At 47.7% G+C, this 19255-nt stretch overlaps 1 protein-coding gene across 2 annotated transcripts in view; it reads right to left on the bottom strand.

Annotated features, from left to right (window-relative positions):
- SACM1L (SAC1 like phosphatidylinositide phosphatase) overlaps nt 1-19255 on the bottom strand; it is a 392433-nt gene that overhangs the window by 79173 nt on the left and 294005 nt on the right. For both annotated transcript variants that reach the window (XM_085607365.1, XM_085607364.1), the window contains exons 15-17: nt 17968-18037; nt 17814-17886; nt 16749-16842 (exon numbers count right to left, since the gene is read on the bottom strand). In XM_085607365.1, coding sequence (XP_085463491.1) covers nt 16749-16842; nt 17814-17886; nt 17968-18037 — 237 coding nt within the window. The remainder of the gene's footprint in view (nt 1-16748; nt 16843-17813; nt 17887-17967; nt 18038-19255) is intronic.

Raw genomic sequence — 19255 nt, forward strand, 5'->3', positions numbered from 1 at the left:
TTTCAAAGCAGATAATATCAAAAGACAGGACATTTTTGTAGTAGACACTGCTAAGTCTGTGGAGCTGCTTGAGGTTTTCTTTTTTTGGATGATGAGTTTCTACACAGGAATGGCACTGCATCATTTTAGACATGGCAGTTCTTTACATTCAGCCTCTAACCATCATTCTCAGAAACAGCCACAGTTTCTCACTTCATCTACAGCTTATCTCTCCTTGCAAAACAATTTTTTCTCCCTTGGCCGCAAGGCCTCGGAAGAAATTACTTCAACAGTTTTACTCAATGTTGTGGTCACAGAAATGATTACACAAATCTTGTTTATCAGCTTATTTCAGGCAACAAATTGCAACGATCACCTGGCGGGCCTGGTGCCAACCATATGGAAAACGGTCACTCCTACTTATAAAAGAAATTAAACAAAAACACATCCACAGTCGTAGTGAAGAGGTGCACTCCAGCACGAGTAACGCTCAACAATATATATATTGGCAGTAATACAAACAAAAAATGTGTTTATCTTCCAACAAATATTTATTATAACATTACTTGTAACAGATTTTGTAATAATTAATGCCCTCAACAAGCTTTAAAATACTGCTGTTGTCTCTGAAGGTGATGCAGTGGCTTATGTAAAATTTATGGTCATATTTGCATTGAATCAAAGGAAATTATAGAGCTCTGATTAATGCCGCCAAGCACCTGTGTGCATGGTCCTTTTATATGGCTAGAATGGGGTCTGGGAGGGACAGGTAAACCTCGTTTGGCTTTGGCATAACAGATTTGAATATATTTGACTAACCAGTGCACTATACCAACTTTGGAAAGAGCACGGCCTTTGAGTAGATTTGAAAAAGGGACAAAAAGCTGCTATGTCTTACGGATGGGTTTTGTCCTTTCTACATAGAACATGAGAGCCCTTAGACATTGAGTGTATGGAGGGCCCTCTCAGCTACTGAATCTGGAGAAGGAAAGAACACAGGAAATTCTATAGATTGGTTAAGGTGGAAAGAGGAGACAACCTTAGGGAGAAATCTAGGGTAAGTTCAGAGGACCACCCTATCCTTGTGGACTTGGAATAAAGGCTCTTCTAGTCAAAGCCTGAAGATCACCGACACATCTGAAGGAAGTGATATACACGAGGAAGGCTACCTTCAATGAAAGAAACTGTACGGGAAAAGAGTGTAGCAGCTCGAAAGGAGGGCCCATGAGTCTTGTAAAGACTACATTAAAGTTTCACACTGGAGCCGGTGGGATGACTCGTTTGAGTTCATCCATAAAAGCCTTAATGACTGGGAGCCCAAACAGTGAGGTGTGTTCCCTGTTCTGAAGGTAGGTCGCCACTGCAGTCAGGTGGAGCCTGACAGAAGTGGGCGAGGCCTGAGGTCTGCAGGTGTAGCAGATAACAGACAATGTCCTGAATTGCTGCTTGTAGAGGGGCAATGCGCTTGGGGAGACAGCAGTGGTTGAACCTTTCCCATTTTGCAACATAGCAGGAGCGGGTGGTGGCCTGCGTGCTTCCTTGAGGATGACCATGCACTATAGAGGAAGTTTAAGGTAACAAAACACTAGGACCGTAGGAGCAAAATAACAAGATTGAGCTGCCCGACTGTCCTGTGGTTCTGGGTGAGGAAGTTTGGTCGGTTGAGGAGCCTCTTGTGTGGGCCATGGATTGGTCGAGGAGGGTGGTGAACCAGGGCAGTCTGGCCCTTACTGGAGCAACTAGGATGAGGGTAAGGGACGTCTGCCAGAGCCTCTGCACAACAAACAGAAGAAGTGGGAGAGGAGGAAAAGCGTTGGCGAATGTCCCTGACCAGTTTATCCATAGTGTATTGCCCAGGGACTGCGGGTGTGCATACCTGGAGGCGAAGTTTGGGCATTTTAAGATTTGGGCTGTGGTAAGGAGATCTATGTTGGGAATCCCCCAACGGCAGAAGTACAGGAGCAGGACTTGCGGGTGGAGTTCCCACTTGTGAACTTATTGCTACATCTTGCAGAGCAGGTCTGTAAAGTCGCTGTCCACTCCCAGAAGGTACTCAGCTATTAGATGGGCTATGTGGTGGAATGGACACTACCAAATGCGCCGAGCCAACCCTGACAACTAGGGTGAGAAAGTTATGTCATATTTATGGAGATAGTACATGGCAGTGATGTTGTCGGTGTGAATGAGGACTACCTTGTTTTCGAAGGTGACGGAGTAAGGCTTTGAGAGCCTGGACAGTGTGCTCTTGCAAGTGCACCTCCCACCCGGAGAGGGAAGCATCTGTTGTGAAGGTCACTTGCGGAACTGAGTCACGAAAGGGCCGTCCCTGCAACAGGTCGCTGATGTGCCACCACTGCAGAGCACTGAATACGGCCTGAGATCAACATAAGATCCTCCTAGTGACCCTCCGCTTGTGACCACTGTGCTGCAAGGCACTCCTGCAAGGGGTGCATATGTAACCTGACATGGGGGACTATGGCAATGCAAGAGGTTATCATGTGGAGGACATGCATGACTGTACAGCCTGTTACCTGACAATGTGGTTGAAAGAGGGGGAGCAATGGCTGGAAAGCTTGAACTCTTGATGGACTGGGGGAAGGCGTAATCTACTAGAGTTCAGAATCGCTCCTAAGAAGAAGCATGCATATGTAGAGGCTGGATGTGAGATTTTGTGGCACTGATGGTGAACTCTGAACTGTGAAACACGTCTATGGTGGTCTGAGTGCGAGTGAAGCATTGGGGCTGGGTTGTGTTCTTGATCAGCCTGTCATCGAGGTAAGGGAAGACATGGACCCTGGTGCATCTGAGGGATGCCTGCACCCCATCTGTCTGCATGGCCGGGCCCCTGGGGTTGGGGTCTTGGGGGCCGCGTGCCCCCTCCCCTTCATTTTTAATGGTTAGGCCTCAGGGGTGGCAATCCACAGGCTGAAATCGTCCCAGGAGGGCAGCCGCGTGCCCCCTCTCACTTTATAGTAAGGCCAGGCCCCGGGGAATGTCCCTGGGGTTTAAATTGGCCCAGGAAGTGGCCATGTGCCACCTCCCATTTAATATTAAGGCCAGGCCCAAGCATTCCCCAGTGCCAAAATTGGCCCAGGAGTGGCTACCTCCCAATTTATGTAAGGTTTAGGCCCTGGGGCATGGTGCCAGGGGACGAAATTTGTCTGGGGACGGGGTCACGAGCACCCCTCCCCCAATTATATACATATATTATTTTTCATGTTTGTATTGACATTTCAACATCGCACAATGCCACCTCAGAGGCAACATGACAGATCCTTTACACCAAATTTTACAGTGTGCAGAACTACAACTGTCATCAAAATCCATTCAAGGCAAAACATAAAATTGCATTAAGCAAAAATGACATTGAAAGACCCCAAGACCCTCCTGCAGATGCCCTAGGACAGAGTCCCAAAAACCTATGATCTGGGGACAGCCCCACATAAAGTGAAAGGAAGTCCGCTGGTTTATGTCCGCAGCATTTGCAGTCCGCATCTCTAGTAAGGTATGTTGTGTGTAGGGTTTTAGGCGAGAGGTACGTGATATGTATTTTGTTATACTTAGCAAGTTTAAAGTGTGCATTGGCTGAGACCTCTCACACTCCATGGTGTATCTTCATCCATTCCCTAGCCGTGATAGGGTACTCATTAAGCCGCTGCCATGTTTCTACCACATTGCAATTTGGTTCCTTCAGCTTCTAGAGCATGGTAGATATGAATGATGAGTTTACAGCCACTAGCCGCAGTTTGCAATGCAACTGCCTGGATAGTGTCAGGGGCATCTGGGAACAAGGCCATATACCCCAGGCCGTAGCTGAGATTTTAGCATATTGGAGAAACTGGCCCCATCCCAAATTAAGTCTCAGGAGCCTCCTGTGGTGTAATGAACAGGCCTGATGGGTATATGTCACCTAAGAAGATACTGCCCCCCCTCCCGCCAGCTGGTTATGGCCATGGTTTATGCTATTTGTGCGAAAGGCCAGATGTGCCAACACCTCCAGTTCCGGCGCATAGGGTGCCCTACATAGTACCAGTCGCACCGTCTGCTCCCATAGCCTGCACACCAGTCTCAAGACATGGGGCTGTGACACAGGTGTTTTGCTGCCACACAGGAGTAGTCCTTTGTCCCCAGTGGTACCCGCCAGTAGGGGTTTCTCCCAATTGGGTTTCTCATCGAACCAGTGTACAGCATGTGGTAAGTGGGGCACAAGGTAGTATAGTTCGAGGTCAGGTACCCTGTCTGTGCTCCAAGGTATCCAACCCTTAGGGAATCGGGTGGCTTCAAGTCCTTTCTGTTGTCCTAGTGGGAATAAAGCAGATTTAAATAATTAACAATGGTGGCCAGAGAGCTCTCTGAATTCCCTCATCACATTAAGCAGGATCTGGGCCGAAATGTCTGGTTTGTGTATATCATAGCGTCATCTGCATAGAGGGACACAACATGGGTCGTTTGTCCCACTTGTATTCCCCATCCATGTAATACTTGACTTAGTCTGCACGTCACAGGCTCCATTGCTAAGGCAAACAGCAAGGGGGTCAGGGGACAGCCTTGTCTAGTACCCCTCTGTAATCGGATCAACTTTAACACTAGGCAGCCATAACGCACCCGCGCTAGTAGCGGAGTGTCAAATTGTTTCACCTACACTATGTATTTGGGACCCAGCCGCCACTCTGTCCAAGACTTGCCACACATTCCCAGCTGAGCGATTCAAATGCCTTTTCTATATCAAGAAATGCAAAGACATATTGGTCTTGATCTAGACAGAAAGCATGAAGGACATGCGGCAGCTGCCATAGGTTGCAATGATAATGTTACTTACCCAGTAGGCATTGATTCTTGGCATGTAGAACTATAGATTCACATGCTTTGCATACTTCTGCCATCTAGTGTTGGGTCCGGATGTTTGCAAGTTGTTTTACTTCGAAGAAGTATTACCAGTCACGAGGTAGGCGACTCTTCCTTTTGGCGATAGTGTGCATGGGCATCAACTCCATTTTAACATTGTTTTCCCGCAGAGGGTGAGAATGGAGTTAGTAAGTAAAGAATAGAGATGTCCATGCGTATGTATGAAGAGTAAGTCAGAGAGAACTGCAACAGGTACAGGTAAATGGGGAGGTGGGTGCATGTGTATCTACAGCTCTACAGTAAGTAACATTATCCGTTCGAGGCATGTGAGCTATTGATCACATGCTTTGCATATATTATATAGCAGTATTCTTCCAAAGTGGTGGCTAACCTGTAGCTGTTGGAGTTGTTTGAAAGAGTGTTCTAAGTACTACCTGGCCCACATTAGCTTGTTGTCTCGCTAACACATCTAAACAATAGTGTTTGGTGAATGTTTGTGGTGTAGACCATGTTGCAGCTTTACAAATGTCAACTATGGAGAGGTTTCCTTAGAAGACCATAGTAGCCCCTATTTTGCGAGTGGAATGCGCTCTAGGGGGTATTGTTAGCGTTCTCTTTGCTTTTATATAACAAGTTTGAATGCATTTAACAATTCATCTGGTAATACCAGACTTGAATATGGGATTGCCCTTGTGTGGTGATGCAAAAGCAACAAAACGTTTAGTTTTACGAAACGATTTTGTTATTTCAATGTAATATAAAAGGGCTCTTCGAACATCTAAGGTGTGTAAGCTCATTCTACCACTGAATCAGGTTGAGGAAAGAATACAGGTAACTCAACCAACTGATTGATGTGAAATGCAGAAACTACCTTAGGTAGAAACTTGAGGTTAGTACGAAGAATCACTTTGTCTCTGTGAAGTTGGAAAAAAGGTTCTTCTACGGTTAGTGCCTGTAGTTCACCCACTCTCCTCAGTGAAGTGATTGCAATGAGGAAAGCGGTTTTCCAGTAGAGAAACTGTAGTTCACATTTATGCATGGGTTCAAAAGGTGGGCCCATTAATCTTGTGAGGACTATGTTAATATCCCACACTGAAGCAGGTGGAAGTCCTGGTGCGATAACTCTTTTAAGTCCTTCCATTAAAGCTTTGAATACTGGGGGGGCGTGGCTAGCAGCCGGAGATGGCGGACGTCTAGTAGACTAGCTCCGGGCCGGGGGCTGCAAAATCCTGTAATCTCCCACATTTCTTGGTGCTGAGGCAGTATCCGACTCCCGGGCGCTGCCGCTGGAGGCTGGGGAGCTGTCCGGTGTTCCCGAGGCTGCTGCGTGACTCACCGCCGCCGGCTGAGACACTGTCGCGGGCGTCGCGCAGATCCAGGCCTGGTGTGGTGGAGGCGGGCTGCGGCCGCGGAGCTGTGGTGAGAGCGAGGCCTGTGGACGTGGTGCGGCGTTGGACGGCACTAGACCTTCCAGGCAGCGGCCTGGTCGAGGAGCGGTTGGTGAAAAGACTACGCAGTGCCCACCTGCCGATCATCGGCTACCTCATGCGAGTGCTTCCCTGAGGGACGGCCGGGGTGTCCGGTGTGTCTGCACCCGCTCTGGGGCCTTGATTTGTGGAGGAGCGGCGTTCGGCCTGGCAGGCCCCCCCAGGCGGAGGTACCTACGTACGCGCTGCGTATCCTGTCAGCGTGATGAGCTGAGGCGACCCCGCAGGAGTGCTGGCCCTGGGATCTCTTCGCGCCAGGGCTCGTGAGTGGTGGTGGTCCGGAGGCCCTGGATGAGCCCGGGGCGCTTGTGAAATATTCCTGGTGGACTGATGTACCAGGGCAACTGCGAGGGGCTCCCCACAGACTCCGCTGATCGCCCGCAGATGGGTGCGACTGCTGGTTGCCCCCTGGTGTTGCTGTAGGGGTCCGAGATGAGCCATCTGCCGGGTGACGACCGACATTTGCGGAGGCTACCGTAGCTACCCCGGAGCCCGTGATTAGACACCCACTTGGATGACTTGGCTGACCTGACGGTCTGTGTGGTGCTGCTGCGGGGGATACTGAGTGGGGATGGCGCCGGCGGGTCCCGTGTCGGCGGCCCTCATCGCGCCGCATATCGATGGCAAGGCGGCGAACCAGCGGGCCGACGGACCAGTCTTGGGGGACTGATTGTAGCGGTGGTTGTCTGTGATTGGCGCCTGAAACCCTGCCTGCGGGAGAACAGTATCGGGGGTGCCACAGAGAAGCCCCAAAACCAAGAAGACTTTGGGGGCCCCGGATAGCCTAACATTCTGTCGTGCGGCTCTTTCCTCACATCTCCCTAAGTACTAGATTACCGAACCTACGTGCTGACCTGCCCGCCTGGTGGGGACTGGCGCCTGGTCCGGGGACGGCTGTGGAGGTGTGCTTTGGGGCTTGGATCATTGCCCTTCCCTCTGCCTACCGCAGGACATAGCTCCTGGAGCAGGAATCCGTGCGGATACGTTCGGACATCCCAGTTCGCTGCCTTCCTTCCGCCTAGGCGACGTAATGGGTAGGGTCAGGCCCAGGGCACCTGTGCGTCCGTCCAGTGTGTGCACTATGTCACGTCCCCCGGTCTGCGCTGACGATCGCCCGGACCGAACATCAAGTGGGGAATCGCCAGCTACCCCCCCCCCCCCGGACAAACTGGATATGATATCACAGGTGGCGACTCACACCGAACAGCTCAACCTTATGCGCCAGGAGATCGATGCCCTACAGGCGCGAGCTGACGATGCGGAAGGGCGCGCGCGCGCCGCAACAATCTCCGGATAGTGGGATGCCCGGAGGGCCCGAACTCCACGACTCATATTGAAAACTGGCTGAAAACGGTGGTGGCCCCTTCTGGTCTTTCCCCCCACTTTACTGTGGAAAGGGCGCATCGGGTCCCTGCGGGGCGGCCCCCGCCGGGAGCCAACCCCCACCCTATACTAGCACATATCCTCAATTATAGGGATCGTGACCACCTACTGCAAGCTGCCCGGGACAGTGGTCCACTGCGTGTAGATAACACCACCGTCCTCATCTTCCCGGACTACACACAGGCGGTACAGCGGAAGCGCTTCTCCTTTATGGAGGTGAAGGCGCGGGTCCGCACCGCGGGCCTTCCCTTTGCGCTGTTTTTCCCGGCCAAATTGAAAGTGGTCCATCAACAGAGGTCTATCTTTTTCGACACACCAGACAGTGCATGGGACTGGCTAGACAGTAACTTCCCGGAGGTTCTCCCGGTTAGGAGGCTGGATTCTACGGTGCCGCGATCGCAGAGACCCCCACGAAGGTGGAAAAAGACTATGCTAACGCAGAGCACGTCCTCCAACGTTCTGCCGTAGCAGCAAATCCGGGAGGGCCAACGTGAGGCACTGTGCTCGGCCTCCTCCTTTCACTCCACCCGGCCACCGATCAGTACTAGCCCATCCCCAGGAAACTCCATGGACTCTGACACGGATGGAAGTGTAACGCTATTCCCTTCGGATTCCACTCACCTCAGCAAGGACCCTCTAGAGAGCCTCCCGGGCTGATATTCTGGCATTTGTTCCTTATTGCGGGGCTTGCTCTCCGGAGGTGCGCTTGGGAGTGTACACCCCTTCACTGTTTATCGATGACATCTCCTATGCCCTTTGCCCACCTCAGTGGGCCATTGGACCATATTGTGTAATCCGGTCATGTATGGGTAGTTCCCCGGCCTGCCCTGTCTTGGGCGCTTCCACGATTTGCACACGTTACTGATCTCAGTGGGTCATTAACCTATTCCCCCACTAGGCGATAGCACTGGTTTAGGTTCTGTAGTTATGATTCGTTTACAGTTTGGTCGGACGCGGTTGGGGCGTTGGACCCAGTATTGGATAACAAGGTTTTTGTTTACAGGGTTGCCACGTAGTCTGGGGGGTGGGGGGTGGGGGAGTGGGACGGGGGGTGGGGGTGGGGCGGGAGCAGGTGGGGGGCTGGGGGGGAGGGGGGGTTGTCTCCTGCCACGATGACAGCCCCAAGGTCATATGTTTTGTATATCCTGGAATGTGAGGGGCATGGGCTCCATTTACTATTAAAAAAAAAAAAGAAAAAAAGAAAAAAGCTTTGAATACTGGCACTCTAAAAAGTGATAAGTGTTGACTATTTTGTAGGTACGCAGCTATTGCAGCAAGATGCAGTTGGATAGAAGTGTAAGCTATCCCCGACTGCTGCAAGTGTAACAGATAACAAATGATATTTTGTATTGAAGCATCAAGAGGGTTGATGTTACTATTACAATAGATAACAAAATGTTTCCATTTAGCTGCAAAAAAGGCTCTTGTAGTGGGCCTTCTGGCCTCTCTAATCATGTTCATACAGTCTGGTGGGAGATTTAGATGACTAAACTCTTTTGACTTCAGGAACCAGATCGTGAGGTTCAGTTGCTTGGGATCTGGGTGTCTGATTTCTTCATGGGTCTGTGTGACGAGACTGGATGTGAGGTGCAGTTTTTGATGTGGAACTAGTGACCGCTCCAACAGGGTTGTGAACCAAGGTTGACAGGCCCATGTGTGAGCAACTAGAATCAGTGTGAGGGATGTTTGCCTGAGTTTCCGAATCACTCCTGGAATGAGTGGGAGAGGCGGAAAAGCGTAGGCAAATATCCCTGACTAGTTCATCCACAGTGCATTGCCTTTGGAGAGCAGGTGTGGGTAGCTGGAGGCGAAGTATAGGCATTTTGCGTTTTGGTGTGTGGCAAAAACATTTGAGGGACTCCCCAACTTTGAAAGTATGGAAGGAGGACTTGAGGGTGAAGTTCCCATTCATGGATTTGCTAATTCTGTCTGCTGAGGAGATCGGCAATCTGATTGTTCACTTCTGGGAGGTGTTCTGCTAGGAGATAGATTTTGGGGTGAATCGCCCACTTCCAAATGTCTTGAGTCAGGTGCAACAGTTGGAGAGAATGTGCTCCCCCCCCGCCACCGTTTTTGTATATAATACATAGCTGTCATTTTGTCGGTACAAACTAGGACAGCTTTGCCGCCCCGGTGAGACTAAAATGCTTGGAGTGCTCAAAACAATGCTAGCAGCTCTAGATGGTTTATGTGGAGAGTTTTTTGCTATTGACTCCACAGGCTTTGCACTGTGTGTGGTTGAAGGTGAGCCTTCAACCAGTGAGGGACACGTCGCCTGTTAAAATGGTCTGTGGAACAGGGTCTATGAAGAGCAGTCCTTTTGATACATTTTGTGGGTTCTACCACTGCAGAGAGCGATGAGCCTGAATATTGCGAATTCTGGTTGCATTGGGGAAGGCTAGAGCCCTTTGCATATCTAAAGTGGCTCCTAGATAGTTTTGAGTGTTGGAAGGTTGAAGATGCGATTTCAACAGATTGACTGTGAACCCCAATTGGTGCAGTAACTGTAGTGTCCTGTGAGTGTGCTGGAGACACTTTGGATACGTACTGGCTTTGATGAGCAAGTAGGGGGAAGACATGAATTTGTTGTCGTCTTAGGTGAGCAGCGACCACTGCAAGACACTTTGTAAAGACTCTGGGAGCTGTGGTGACTCCGAACGGGAGAAATGTTTGGAGGATTATTGGTAAACTTCAGGCGAACAGAACGGATAATTTCCAATACCCATTTGTCTGTAGTTATTGACTGCCAGACAGGCAGGAATTGTGAAAAATGCCCCCCGACAGGTGTTAAGTGGTCGTGGGGGGAGAGTGTAGTGAAGTCACTAGGTGCACGTGCTGGAACCTCTACCCTTCCCATTGTTGCCTCTGTAACGCCCTCTGAAGAAACCCTTAGAGGCAGAGGGTCGATTGTTGCCTTTGTAGGTTGTGGAAACAGTGGTTGTCTGAGGAGGTGTTCTTGGACCCTCCACGATAGAAGGAGCGACGAAAGGAACCACGGCCTGAAGGTGACTGGAGGGCTTCCATGGATTTCGCTACCTCTGTGTCCCTTTTCATCTTTTCTAATGATGAGTCTACTACAGGGCCAAAGAGGTGCTGCTTGTCAAATGGTGCGTTAAGGATCGAAGCCTGAAATGCGTAACCAGGCATGCCTTCTTAAGAGTACGCTGGTATTGACAGCACTAGCCGCAGTGTCAGCTGCATCTAAAGCACACCTGATGGAATTGCTGGAGTTGAGCTGTCCCTCTCGCACTAGGTCTTGAGCTTTGGACTTGTGCTCATCAGGCATAAATTGGAGCAATTGCTCCATTTCATTCCAATGCACTCTATCGTACCTGTCTGAAAGTGCTTGGGTATTGGAAATGCGCCAAAAGTTAGCAGCTTGGGAGGCTGTTCTTTTTCCTGAGGCGTCTATAAATTTAGACTCTTTGTTAAGGGGTGGAGCATTCCCTAAAATTTGGGAATTGGCCCTCTTACGTGCATTAGACACGACTAGAGAATCTAATGGTAACTGCCCCCTGATGTAAGTTGGGTCTGATGGTGCTGATTTACATTTCTTGTCTACCTTGGCGGTGAGGATACGCGCGTGCGTGCAAAGGATCATTAAAAATGTCGTCTACATGTCTAAGCATACCTTTGAGCATTGGAAGTGTGTGCGAGGATTTTTGTGCACTGCTAAGGGTTTAGAAAAGGAAATCATCTTCTAGGGATTCCTTATGTAACTGTACCCCGTGGTAATTAGCAGCTCTGTTTAATAATTCTATGTATCCTACACGGTCGTCTGGTGGAGAGGGTTTAGTAGGGTACAGATCAGGATTGCTTCCTGTGGGAGAATTAGTTTCATAATCTCCCCAGGGGTCTGTAGGTGTGGGATCATTGTCCCCAGCCCCATCATACTGATTATCAGGTGTATACGGTGGTGGTGAGTCAGCAGGTGAAATTAGTAATGGTTGAGACTCAGGAGATGAAGGAGAAGGAGGAGAAGGGTTAGTACCCACATTTTTCCTCTTTAAAAGGGATGTGGTAAACTTCTTCCGTTTCTGGTTTACGTTTTAGTGTCACTTTGGTGGTAATATGTCCAGTTCTTGGATGAATGTAGAGTTCTTTGTTTAGGATCCGGTTTTGAGGGTGGAACATCGAAACGGAGCTCCTCTGCTGGAATCGTCGCCTCAGTTTGTTTCGGCACCAAAGGTTTCGGCATCGGTGATTTGGATGCCTACAGTTTTGGATCCAAAGACGTTTTTGGCATCAAAGAGGGTTAGGCTGAGTCCGACTCACTTCGATCCCGAAGGTTTCGGCTCAGTGCCCGATTTCGAGCTAATCAGTTCGGAGCTGGAAGGCTTTGGGGTGTGTTTCGGTTCAGAGCCGGAGGGTTGGGCGTTAGAAACACATTCTCAGTGCCAACCGTGGGCCTCAGGCACAGGTTAGACCGGAGCCTTTTTATTAGGTTTATGTGGACTTTTGGGCAAGGGAGGAGCAGTACTCGCAGTACTCTGCCCTTGCAGGATGTCTTCGTCCCCATCGGAGTCAAATTCCGAGACGGAGATCGGTCTCCTGTTCTGAATCTTCTCCGAAGAGGTTCGATATGGAACCTGTGTGTTGGCTCTGCATGTTGCGACGTCGAGCTCAACAATTGCGAAGCGTCTTCTTCGATCGAAAAGTATTACACGCATTGCAGTTGTGCTCCGGTGACAAGCACAAGTTGCACACTTTGTGTGAGTCGGTGTACGGGAACTTCGCGTGGCACTGAGGACAGAATTTGAATGGAGTCCATTCCATTAACTGCAAGGCGGACCGACGTGGGTAGGCCCAATGGCCTTCCACGAGCTACCCGATCGAAACCGGGATTTTGTATTACATACGATAAGTGGAGAATGTAAATACGCGATCGAAAATAATACCGTCTAGGATGAGTGTATTGTGCACCGAGGGGAACCCGAGAAACGTTGTCGAACCGATGCGCATCAATTCACGTCCGAACCCGATGACGGAAAAAAAACAATCTAACAATGGAGTCGATGCCCATGCGCACTATCACCGAAAGGAGGAGTCACCTACCTTGTGACTGGGAAGACTTCTTCAAAGAAAAACAACTTCCAAACATCTGGACCCAACACTAGATGACAGGAGTATGCAAAGTATGTGATTTCAGCACACATGCCTCAAACAGAGTGTTTCTGGGGGAAAAATCCTGATTGGTTGGGATGAACCAGCTTCGGCAGGTGGCAAAGCAAAACGCCTCGCCAAGATGTGCCCTAATATTGTCTGGTCAACATTCAACAGGGACAGAGGGAGGTATGAGACTGTGTCTAGTGGTCTTTCTCCGGTTTGGGTATAAGCACAATTAGTGTCTCATGTGGACGTAGGGAGCACCCCACTTACCAGGGCCTTCTGGTATACCGGGAGTAATCTATCAGCCATGGTCTCTGGTAGTATCCTGTAGAGTTCAGAGGGCAATACACCCCCACCCGGAGTCTTAGTTGTTTTGAGGGAGTCTATAACCTGCAATATCTTTTGTTTGGTGAGAGGTCCCTTTAGCTCTGCCCGTTCAGGTCCCACCAGCCGAGGCAATGGCAGCAGGTCAAGATAAGTCCTCACCTCAGAAACTGGGATAGCACCATGCGACCCACACACCTCCTGGAGATATGTGCCAGGGATTCATTGATGGCATGTTGTGTTTATACCTCCAGTCCTGTCGGGTCTCCGATTCATAGTATGGAGTCAGAATGATGTTCCTTTTGTACAATTCTAGCCAATAACCTGCCCGCCTTATCTCCCTCCATATGGAGATGCCGTCTACAGAGAAGTCCTGTATATTGTTCAAGGCTGTCCCATAAGCAGAGCACCTGTGTGTAACACCATGATAGATGCACCATTGAATCATGTGGAAACACCCTTTCCAGGGCCGCCAGCTTACTCTCCTGTACTGTTAAGTCCCTCTCCAGTGTGCGCTAGAAACCCCTCGAGTTGCCATGCCCACTCTCCAAAGCACCACTGTCAGAGCATCCCACTATGTTGCTCTATACTGCGTGCTCTCCCAGTTAAGGGTAAAATTTTAAGTCAGGGCATCTACTATTGCTCCCTTATAGACCGGGTTAGTGAGGGACTTGGCCAGCATTCTTCACAACAAGACCCAGAGCGCTTGTCTGGTTCGAGAGTAAGTCAGAAGTAGGGGGTGAATGATCAGATATGTATCTGGCCAAGTACGTTGTATCTGACACCCTCTGTGTGGCCTCTGCCTGTGGAAAGAAATAGTCCAGTCCAATGTGGGTATCCGCTGTGGGAATATAACTAGAATATGCACGCATCTGCGGGTGCTCAGCCCTCCAAACATCCACAAACCCCACACCTCTCATAATTTGTTTCAGGGTATCAGTTAAGTTAGGCTTAGCGCCCCAACGTGAGAGGGACCTATCCATATTCATGTCCAGCAGGCACTTAACAGTCCCCAGCAACCATCAGTTCCGTCGGCAGAAATCCCTGCGTCACCGTCAAGACCTCCCTGAAGGTGGTCCCATCATCCGCATTGGGAGCGTACACATTAACTAGGCAGAGGTCATGGGCATCTAGTGTGCCATGCAGGATGACATGTATCCCGTCGGGGTCCGCACTCATCCTAGTTATTGGAACGAGACACCAGGAGTCACCCAAAGAAGGGTGCCTCTGGCAGAGCCAGAACACGAGGTTGCATACATTTGACCGCTCCACCTCTGGCAGAGCGTAGTAATACATCCCCCAAAGGTAGATTTCCTGCAGGAAGGCGATTGATATCCTATACGCTTAAGGTAAGCTAAAATCTTGTGGCACTTCGCTGGACTGTTAATCCCCCTAACATTCCACGTAAGGAACTTGTAGTCACTTTCCGGACCCGGCAAGACTCAGCGAGCCAGTCCACAGGACCCTTCCACTGGACCTTAACAGCACAAGTAGTAGTGCCTGAGGTACACGAGTGTCAAGAGCAGTTTTCCGCAAACAAACAAAACAATAAAAACTGTAATCAACACCACCTCATTCTTTCCCCCTCACCCACCTCCCACAGGAAGAATATACAGAACTGCCCCCAGCACAACTAACGTCAGAAGGGTGCCGGTCACCGCGCCACAACCCGCCCCCCTTCCTCCTGTTGACCCACTAAAACAAGTAGTAGGTAGTAAGTGCAATACAGGATGAGAAGTCGTGGTACCTTCGATCCACAAGCCCCGAACAGGCGCTCCGCAGGTTAGAAGAAGACAGGCCTCGAGCCACCACCAGCCACAGAGCAATCAAACTCAGCAAATCTCATGCGTTTCCCGCAACTAGTAGCAAGCAATCAGACCACCCTTAGATGCCCCCCCCCCAACGCACAGAGAGCATTCCCTGGACCAACCCATTGCAACTAATTATAAAGAATTAACAGGAGGGGTTGGAATGGCAACTCCACAGGTATCTGGAACACACAGGGGAGGAGCATAACACTACAATTTTGTGATCGCAGCACCATCTGCATTAAGGTACCACTTATTGTCTCAGCACTTCAGTCTCAGCTCTTCCGTCGTCAGGATACAGGTAAAGACAATCCATACAGGGGAGTCCCCCCCGACTCCTCCCCCCCGTCTTGAAGTTTACAGCCATGCAGAGTCAAGATGCACCCCTCGCAAAGGTGTCCCCAAGCATATCAGTAACCAAGCTAGCATCAGTATTGGCGCTCAGTGCGTTGGGCACCAGTCGAATCTGTGAGAAAGCACTCTGATCCGGTGATCCCAGCAACACCGACCTCAAGATGCAATCCAAACAATCATGCGGTCCAGGGGCGTGGCTCCTCTCTCTTCCATGTGTTTCATCTGTGTTCTTCTAGTACGGGCCAAATTGCACCTACCCGTGACTCACGTCTCCTCTGGGCATTAGCAGTATTGTTCTGTCCCAGTGTGTCCAACCATTCTGTCACCTCTGGTGGGGACTGATAAAAGTGCACATGGCCATTGTAATGGATGTACAGCTCAGCAGGGAACAGCAGGCTGTATTTAAATATTAGGCTCTCACATTCACCTTTTCACCGTCAAAGTTATTGCACAAGGCTTTAACCCTGCAAGTGTAACCGAGGTAGATGAAAATTTGCCATTACCCCAATCAGCGAAACTGAACACTGCCAAAAGATCAAATATGAGTTTAATATTCTCAAATTCTCTACACTATCTAAAAAAAGTAGATCAGCCCTGAAGTATGTTTCTAACCCCTGCATCTATATTCCAAGCACACAAAACAGGAGGAAACAAAAGAAAGAAACAGTATGTAGAAATCAATGAGGTCTCGTAGACGGCTCTTGTAGTAAGTTGTTTATTCATGAAGTTACAACTTAGTAAGTTCCATTACATGTCTCAATGTATGCCCCACCAGGAGCAGCCTCCATGCTGCTCAGCCCATCTTCTCCAACTGCTCCCCCTTCAAGAACAAACATCCATAACATTCCAAATGACATCATATAGCTAGAGCATCAGGCAGAGAACCAGTGCAAGGGAGATGCATTAAATAAGAAGCAGATTACACAGTATTTTAGTAACATACCTAAATAAGAATAATCTTAGACCTGTCTTTCTTGCTGCTACCTTCTATAACAAAATTAGATTGAATTAGCCCTTTCAGAAAGGATTAAAAGGTCTTGTTCCCTCCCACTTTCTATCCTTTAAATGCATTTAATTTGGGGTTGTGCAGGTGTTTATCAGAGTTTATATGTTTACACTGATAAGGGCAGTTTCACCTTTAGGTGTTTTAAAAAAAAAAAAATCAGTTTAGGTTTAAACCTAAAACAGGATAGCCTCGTAATGTTGTAAGCAGTAACCTCAATGCCACCACCATTATCAACAGGTAACATAAGAGAAGTTTTCCATATTACTTTCATTCATGTAGCTGTGGTTAAAAAAAACATACATTATATCACAATAAATGCAAGATCCTCCTTTCCATATTACTTTCATTCATGTAGCTGTGGTTAAAAAAACATACATTATATCACAATAAATGCAAGATCCTTCTATCAAAATATCTTGTGCTTCTACATATTAAAGTTCCAATTGAAAATACCTGTCGAAATCCATCAGAAAAGTTGTTCTTGTAGTACCGTACTGCTGAGTTCCAACCATCCATTAACAACCCCCACTGTGTTCTCTTCCCCGTTCTGCATACAAACAACAAAATGGTTGTCCAAAACTGTTTTTGAAAAATGCAAATCATTTCAGGCACTGTTGAACAGTGGTACATACAAGGTAAGACATCATTAAATAATGATTACGTTTTGAGGTCTAATATTCAGTTGTCTGCAATATTTGTACTCGAAGCACTAAGCACTAATTCCTAAAGTGAACCAATGCCACTCAAGCAAGTCAATGGGTGTACCTATTCTAGCACTGTCAGTAGGATACTTCTGAGTAGGCAGCGCTGCACCAAATTCTTGGACAACAAGGAGATTACAAATGTGTCACAGGTTGTTTTATCCAATTAAGCCTTCTTGAAACATAGTAAATATGCATTGGACCATGTGAACCTTCACATTTTCAGTCAATAAATAGGTTGCAAAAGCAGGACAGTAAATTTAAATGGCGAAAGGGTGTGTGCAGTTGGAAAGGTGATTACTCTACAACTTTGTTGAGTTTTTTCAAACTTCATACTCTTTTTGAACTTCAGGAAGTACTTTAATTGCTTAAGAAACTTCAACTTCAAGTGGGTTTGCAGGAGAAAGCAAGGACAATGTATATACCTTGCTGGGAGAACTATCTTGCAAAACCTTTGTTTCGTGTAAACCCTCTTTCTCACATGAAGATGGAAGAAGCTAAGAAACTCGGCAAGCATCGAAAAATAAGAGCAAGATTTGCCAATAAATGCAAGTTTTGCTAAATTCATTTGCAAAGTTTGAAACTTTTCCCAACCCCAGTGCAGAACACAACAAAAAACAGAAATGCATTACATATTAAGAATGCATATACTAGAGTTACTAGATTTGCGCAGGTAAAGGTCTAACAAGAATTATTGCTCCAGGTTTAAGTTACAGGTCAGTGTAGAGCGCATGTTATCTAATATCATCTTGATACCAAATGCTACTTTCTATATTTCATATTACTCTAGTCAAGTTTTGGTGTAAAGCAAACTTACCTTGTGAAATCTGTCTTTAAGGCACCAGTTCCAGCATACTGTTTGGCACAAGCATTTGCATTATCAGCCCACACTGTGAAAAGGCAAAACTGTTCAGTAAACAGAGCATGCAGCACATGATTTATTTATTTCATAATAAAAAAAATAAAAATACCATTTTTGTATATTTTTTCAAATTCTTCTTGTTCTTCGATTCTTTGTCCGACATGAAGAATACCTAGCCTCTGAGATAAAAAGATAAAAGAAAACTATAGGTAAGAGATTGACAATAATCTTCTAAATGTATTTCAGATTACAAAAGCACATTGAGCTGATCCAACGGAACAACGGACCCGAAACCACTATCCACTGAAAGGGTACTGGTCTATACTGAAAGACGCCTAGATCACTTATTAATTAAAATAAAAGAAGAGAAAATGCAATCACATATCTGTTTGTAAGATAATGTTGGTGGGAAACCTTCTTGAGAAACTCCTAGACCACAGATCTGTAGTGCAGAGCCAGAATTGATCCCTTTACAAAAGCTAGTATTTATTTAACCAGGTTGTGTGTTTATTTAAAGGGAAAGGAGACATGTTTTAATTGCTGGCTAATGTGAATGTTGCAATTTCGCACAGGGATATCACTCTCCGAGCTCCGGCACAAGAACCCTAAAATGTAGCGTTTAACGTTAATAGCTAAAAAGGGCAACAGCGTGGCGTGGTGAGGTGGACGGGACATCAGGCCTGGCCTCGACCGGCCAGCTGGAGTCAGTGCTGCTACTGATAACACGGCCCTCCCAAAGCCTTGAGTGAGGATCTGGGGTCTGGTTACATAAGTTCTCCCGCCAGGATCGGGGCAAGAGCTATGTTGTACTATTTATGTCGGTTTGCAGGGTGGAGCAAATAGACCATGGCCACTGTGTTACCATCTATTTTTCTCTGGAAATGCACCGAAATCCAGATCTCGATTTCATCAGAGACGCTCACGAGAAGTACCTGCAACTTCTCTCGATCTAAACATACTTTATACTTAATTTCCATTAGCAAATCCTTATCTCCTGTAAATAGATTCAGTTACCTTTCTCTTGAATATATGAAATCAATCCGTACATAGTGTTTACCCTCGTGTGTCCTTATATAATGTTCACTTGCTCGTATAAACTATTGTGACACCCCTGCTCTAGTACAAGATCACTAAACCCCAGATAAATAAATTCCGTAAAGATGTTACTGCTGCAACGAGCCAAATGAGCACGGTTTTGTGTGTTTTTTTAAAAATACTTAGGCATAAGACAATTTTCAAACTGTGAAAGATGGATTTGAAGCTACCAGTACACTCATTCAGTTTAATTTTATGAATGCAGGGTACTGTAAACGGACAATTTTTTATATTTAACAGGTTGTTCACGGATTTGTGTTTTTGTAAAAGAAACCCTTCCATATTAGACACGTCCAATAATT

This window comes from Triturus cristatus, chromosome 5_2, assembly GCF_964204655.1.
Source record: "Triturus cristatus chromosome 5_2, aTriCri1.1, whole genome shotgun sequence".
NCBI classification, from domain to species: domain Eukaryota; kingdom Metazoa; phylum Chordata; class Amphibia; order Caudata; family Salamandridae; genus Triturus; species Triturus cristatus.